This window comes from Cariama cristata, unplaced genomic scaffold, assembly GCF_000690535.1.
Source record: "Cariama cristata isolate BGI_N322 unplaced genomic scaffold, ASM69053v1 scaffold23277, whole genome shotgun sequence".
Lineage (NCBI taxonomy): Eukaryota > Metazoa > Chordata > Aves > Cariamiformes > Cariamidae > Cariama > Cariama cristata.
Window position 1 is genome coordinate 30,902 of NW_009627533.1, and position 6,680 is coordinate 37,581.

The window sequence follows — 6,680 nt, forward strand, 5'->3', positions numbered from 1 at the left end:
TGCGCATTTTACTTCATGGAGATGATGACCTTTCCTGTGACTTCGTGGCTGAAGGCTCCATTTACCTGCAAACTCAAAGCCACAGGCATTTATGGTGATGGCCATCAGGGCAGGGCTTTGCAGGGAAGGAAGGGGCAGAACGAGGATGCATGGGAGAAGTCTGCATGTGAGTCTGGGCTTTCCATCCCTGGGAACCACTGCTGCGACTGAAATAACTCGGGATCAGACCAGCTCCTGGGTATTCCTCTGCCTTACATCCCTGAACATGCTGGACGGTGGCTATGTAAATACTTCTGAGGAGTTGAGCCATTACTTAAGGATTAAAATACCCTCAAACAAGGAGGGGGAAAAAAAAGTGCTTTGAACACCTTCAGAGGTGCTCGGGGCGAGGGAGAAAATGCAGATAAAGTCACATCAGGATCCACTAATCCACTTCTGACATATTATCCTAGCACATTAGTCTTTAAGAACACAAACTCTTTGGTATGGGAGTGAGCGATTTTATATGACTTTGCCATTGAGACATTGCAATTCTGGCCTTGCGTTATCGAACCGTGACTTAATGACTCTCTGGCTCAAACCTAATGAAAGAACATTAAAAAGGGTGAGGGGAGAACGTGATTTCTGGATTTAATATTTCTGTTTCTTAGAGAAGCAGGACTTTGGAGGCTTCTGTGCCAGAGGCCTAACTGCACACAAAAACCTCTTTCTACCTACAAAAAAAGAGCTTTGCTAAAATAATCCTGAGGAATCTGCTCCATGCTTACCTCTTCTAGTTTGAAGAGTGCTCCAAGGGATGGCCATTTCCCTCCTGGCAATACTGGGGAAAGGAGGAGTTAGTAGAGGGGGGAAAAAAATGTGGAAATCATCTTCCTGGTACAAACTCAGTATGCTCCCATGGCAGATGCGTTCTTTCGAAGCAGCGGATTACTGGGAATTGAGGGGATTTTTCCTCCAGCAAAATCCATCCTCACAATCCTGCCCTCCCACGCCAGCCTGCAAGGAGAGGGAGGACAGAAGATGGATCCAGTGGAGGTCTCGCACCTTGTCTTGAAGCAGTACCTGCACGCTGAGGAGGGCTGGAGAGCGGCAGATGCTGAGCTGTCAGGTAGGAAAAGCTCTGGTGTGGGCTGTTGTACTTTAGTGTCAGTTTTCAGAGAACACACTTAAAACCCTAAAAAAAAAAGAAAAACGCAACAAGCCAAGGTCCTGTCCCACCCACATCCCCTCTGTGTGCACAGGGGGGTTAAGGAGGGGCATTGCCCCTGGGAGGTGGTCAGCTCCATCCGGACCCGAAAACAGCCTCCCCTTGGCTGCATCTCTGCAAACAGAGCCCGACAGATTCACTTAACCTTTTCCCAAAGGGCAGCAAAACCTGCCAACGGGTCGACAGCATCATCTGTGCTCACACGGGTTTGGCATGAGGCAGACTTTTATTTCGGTGCAACTTTGCAGAGCTGCCTCTGAAGATGTCCCCACCCATGGCCGCGACGGCCGTGCCAACTGCTCTGCAGCTTGTGAGCATCTTTACCTCCTCTCTGCTCTGGCTGTGGTTTGCACCGTGGCTCGTGCTGCTCCTCAGAGCCAGCTCATATTTGGGGTCACTTCCAGCTGCCACTATCACCTGAGACCAAAGGAAAACCCAGCACCCAGTGCGAAAGCTGCTCTGCTCAGAGAAGCACACAGCATCTTAGGCTGGAGGTGTGTTTCTTTTTTAATTTTATTTATAGCAAATGGGAAGTTGGAGCCAGTGACCCAACTCTTTCTCTGCCTATGTTTAAAATATGTATATGGCACAGGAGAAAAACATGCCATTGATTTCTGAAAGGGACAATTATGTTTCCAGGCCACAAGAATCCGCCCCCCCCCTGCCATCAGGGATGTGCTGGGTACCACAGCTGCTCAAGGGGATACCTCTGCGGAAAGGAGGTCTGTCCCTGCCCCAGCCTAGCCGAACCCAAGGTGCTGGCTCTGCCCCAGCACAAAGCTTTGATGTAGCAAAGAGAAATGATCTCCTGAGTAGGGATCTGCATTTGCCGGCTGATTTTTACAAGCAGAAGTACGCTCACTCCAGGCTGTAGCGAAAATGTCACTCCTGTACTGCTCAGACAGACTGAGTAATTGCCTCCGCTGCGGGGCAGGGGAGGAGGCCTGCACGAATCCAGGTGTAGACGTGATTTCTGCAGGCTGTCTCCACCTCGGCTGTTGTCTCTCCGTATAAACGTCAGGTAGTCGCTTAATCTCTATGGCTTTGCATAGTGACATTTCCGAAATTTCACAGGAGCGAAGAACTTGGCATTTCATCTGCCACTGAAAATCCAGTGAGTTACAGACAACCCCCCCCCCTACAGCTCCCTAGCCAGGGTGGAGCGGGACGATCCTGCCCCTCCAAACCAGAGCCGCTGCCCTAGAGCCCCACCAGGAGAGACACCAGGACACCAAGCTCGTCTTCTGTAAGACAGCTATGCAGCATTGCCAGCGAGGGGAATGGAGAATTAATTCATCACCACATGTGGCCTGTGGTTTATAAAGTGTCTCGGTGCTGAACAGGTTCACCAGGAATGTCAAATTCTTTACAGAAAGTTCATGTTAAACAGCTTGAACACTCGTACTGTATCTGTGTGGGTTTAGTTTATAAGAGTTGCTTTCCCTGCAGGCCCTGGCATTTAATACGGTTGAAATTCAACAGGTTAGGGCTGCCGACCACATCTCTCACTGGCTACATCCCACTTGGTCGCTGTGTGATCCTCACCCCCATGGGATCTGCACACTTTCCCCCAGCTTAGATGAAGGGAAAAATCAAGGCGCAAACCTGAAACTATCCGCCCCAGCTTATACCGATGTGCTCACCACATTTTTGACAGCTGAAATGCCCCTGTTTGGGGTTTTTGCTTCATGTGCTGCCCTCTTAGCTGCTCCTGCTGCTGCTTACCCTGGCTGGAGCTGTGCCCTGTGGTCGAGAACCAGCGAGGTTGTGCCATAAGTGGTTGGCAATGCCACCGCATCCTCGTCCAGCACCTTCGGGGATGTGCCACGGCATCCGCGTACAAAGACCTGCAACATGAGTAGTCCCACGGAGGGATGGGGCTGAAGCTCTGCTGAACTGAACCCATGGCGAGGCACCGTGGGGGCTTGGTCTGTGAAAAGGTTTGTTTTAACGGTTTTTACATCTTTTAACAGCCTGCTCTTTGGAAAAACTCCCCCCCCCCCCCCCCCCAAGCACCCTCCTTTGCCGGGGGGGGGGGAAAAAGTAATCGGAGGGTTTGTGAGGCAGCAGTTCTGGCAGAGCTAAAGCCCTGAACAAAAAGACAAAAGTCTTTTCCAATTTTGGAAAACAAATGCTCTGTATCCCTTACCTTCTGATCAATGACATGCTCTGCCGCCACAGCTTTAGTGCCAGTCACACCAATTACTCTGTATCCCTGCCAAAAAAAAACCCTTACTGGATGGATGTCAGGAGAGAAATCATGCAGTCCTGCTGTTCTCTCTGAATTAAACATTTGATTTTCCTGCGTTTTCAGGAGGAACCGTGAACAGCTCAAGCTGTGCCTAATAACAGTCCACTTAGCAATTGCATTACTGCATGTATTTACCCCCTTCATCTTCCGAATGTGACTCCTCACGCAGAGCCTGTGCCTTCTCTGTCCGGCAGAGCTCAGCACCCCTCACTCGCATCCCCAACCACGACGCAAAGGCTTGAAGAGGACAACTTCCATGACATGCAGCTGGATCTCCATCCACAGGGACTGATGAAGGACCATAAGACCATTCCTAAATTCTTACATTCCTGCATTTTTTTTTTTCTCACCTCCGTCACCTTGCCCATGGGCAGCTCCCTGGGCCAAGGGCTGGGGAATTTTTCAGCAGCAAAGCCCCAGGTAGGCAGGAGATGGCAGCATCAGCCCAGCAGACAGCAACTGCTTGCTTAACTAGGTCGGGATTTCTTTTAACTGGGAATCCCAGCATGTTTTTGCAGAGGAAAGGAGATATTTTCACACCTTTGGACTTCAGAATTGTGATCAAGGCGTAAGACGTAACACCCCTGGACTGGAAAACCAAAGGAGAAGGCTCAGCTTGAAGGGCTTAGTGCAAGAAGGACCACGTAAGCATCGCCCATGCATTGAAAGATGTAGGGGCTTGAGTGCCAGAGAGTTTGGGGTTTTTTTGTTGTTTGTTTTTTGGTTTGGTTTGGTTTGGTTTTTACAAGGGGTGGGGATGTGCCTTCAGCAGGGGAACAGTCACTATGTCCATGCCAGGCTGAAGGATGCCAGGGTGACCTGTCTGGCCAGGGACAGGCTGGCAGCCCTGCCCATGATGCTGGGCTGTCTCAGGTGCTTATGTGAATTACTGCAGCACTGAGGAGCTCTAGGCTTAGGACAGAAGAACCCAGCCCTGCCCAAAACCTCTCTAGGCTTTGGTTTTCTTAGTTTTCAGGCAAGCATTATATTTGCTGTAGCTCTCCTTAGAGTAGCATGAGTGCTCTTTGCCAGGCTACCTTGAAAATGCAAAATATTTTACATTGAGTATTTTCAGAGAAGATGTTAAAATGTGATGGTCTTGTCGGCTCTAAGAAGATGCCTTAAGTGAGCCTCTGCTTTATCTGCAGTGGCCTTAATTTCCCAGCTCTTAAACCAAGGAGAATTTAATACATTAGTTCGTTTTAGTCACTCTACACTTTCTGCACAGATCAGTCACCTTCTTACAAGAAGTAAAGGGGAGAGCATGGTTTTCCTGATATAATCCCTGGCAGGCCAAGATAGCAGCAAAACTTAACCTGCAGTAATGGGACCTGCAAGAGAAGGGGGCAAACATTAACTCCCTTCCATCCCACAGCAGCAGAAGAATTTTAGAGACCCTGCAGCAAAATCCGAATAACCAAATCCTGGTTTCTCCAGTTGCCACACAGACCCCTGCGCTGTCCCATCTCTCAAAAGACACTGGTGCTCCCTAAGTCATGGGGTTCCAGTCTCAAGCAGGTGAAACTGGGGACAGTGACTGTTTTTGCTGTGGCGGTGTGGATTCTCCCCTGGGATGTTGTCCCATGGGACCTGGTGGAAAATGGACAGCATGCACTGAGGAGCAGCTATCGTGCTGGGACAGTTTTGTGCTATGCTTCAATTTTGGGATGTTTGTTCTTTCAGTCTGTGTTGATCATTACAGATGACTTCTGGATTTTATCTCCTTGGTGCAGGTACATGAGGCTCTGTGGATTTTAAACTCATCATCCCCTTTCCCTAGTGCAAATAATTGGAAAAGAAAAAAAAAAAAAACCACAAACACTTTTGCAGAGCTCTGCTCTTTCATGGACATGGCAAATACGTACTGAATGCTCCACCACCATGGTGGGGGTGTATGTCGGGGTGGGCTGGCGGATACTGGAAGTGACATGTGGGAGGGAGGTGAGATCTGAACATCGCACTGCCTTGCATCCTGGATTTAACCTTCCTCTTTCCTTCTGTCTTCTATACCTTTTGCAACCTGCATGCAACCTTTGTCTGCTTGTATGTCCTGTTCTTAGCCAGCTTCACTGGGATGGGACTTAGGAGATCTTCCAGCTCTGCTGCTGCTTCTCTGCCTGGAGATCTCGGACAAGTCACCTGTGTAGGTTCAGTGTCCACACTTGTAAAAGGGAGGCAAAGACCCTCTTCTCTGCAAAGAGCCTGGAGATGTAACAGCGAGGAGAGGCGATTCTGTTCTTGCTGATGGAGCATTTAAGGGGCTGATTTGACAGCAGGGCTTACGCTGTTGTCAGCTGTTGCCCAAATACTCCAAAAAGAGGCAGCCCCTCATGTTGGGGAGTTTCAGGGCAAATGGACAGGGCAGAGCAAGCGGAGACGGGGCTGGAGGTACTGTCAAATTCTCAAAGCAGGGCTTTCTCCAGTGCATAAACTGGTGGCCCCTGCACTGGCAGTAGTGTTTGCAGAGGGGACAAAGCAGGAGAGATCCAAAGAGAAGAGGATGCTGAAGCAGGAGGTGACTGGAGCTGAAGGAGAGAAGCAGAGGAACAATAGATCCTGGAGACAAGAGCAGACCAGGCAAGGCAGGTATAAGCTCCCCCGAGGAGCGTGACTTGATTTATTTCCCCAGTATAAGGGCACTACATTATTCTCAGGGATCCATCAAATGCCACAAGCCTTTGCAGTTGTAGCTGGTGGGGCTGCAGAGGAGGGGACGGGACATCCCGCATGTCCAGGGGCTTTGCCAGCTCAATGCACCGTGGGGTTTGGTAGCCCTGAGCACCTCTCCAGGAGGTTTGTCCCAGGATGCCCATCCTGAAACACAAGAACCTGCAAGAGGTAAGACTGTACCATCCTCTCACCAGAGCAGTGTTTCATAAAGCCCTCCCTGCTAAAGGCAAGGAGGATCTCAGGGATGCTCCAGGAAGGGGGTGTGGGAGCAAAGGTCTGCAGTGGTGGGCTGGGGGTGAGGGGGGAGCGAAGGAAGCCATGCCCTGGGGCTGAGCCAGCGGGTGCTGAAGGGCAGAGAGGAATGGATGGGTGAAAGGGGATGGGGGTGGGAAAGAAAGGGTGCCTTGGGGCCTTCCAGGCCCCATCATGCCCCAACCAACCCCGGAGTGGCTGGGGAGGCAGCAGGGTGGCTGCAATCCCTGGCAGTCCGGCCCCGCAGCGCAGCTCCCCGGGGCACGGCTGCCCGACGCGGCTGTGCATCCCCAGGGGACT

General features: G+C 50.7%; 1 protein-coding gene across 1 annotated transcript; it reads right to left on the minus strand.

Annotated features, from left to right (window-relative positions):
* Positions 1-8: 8 nt before the first annotated feature.
* Positions 9-6,272, minus strand: LOC104164985 (quinone oxidoreductase-like protein 2; the record flags this gene model as incomplete). The annotated part of the gene is given in 7 exon segments (XM_009704484.1): positions 9-65; positions 768-820; positions 872-996; positions 1,449-1,624; positions 3,357-3,422; positions 4,696-4,789; positions 6,135-6,272. Coding segments are annotated over 7 exon segments (709 nt in total), but the record flags the coding sequence as incomplete, so codon positions are not given.
* Between the last annotated feature and the right edge of the window lie 408 nt (positions 6,273-6,680).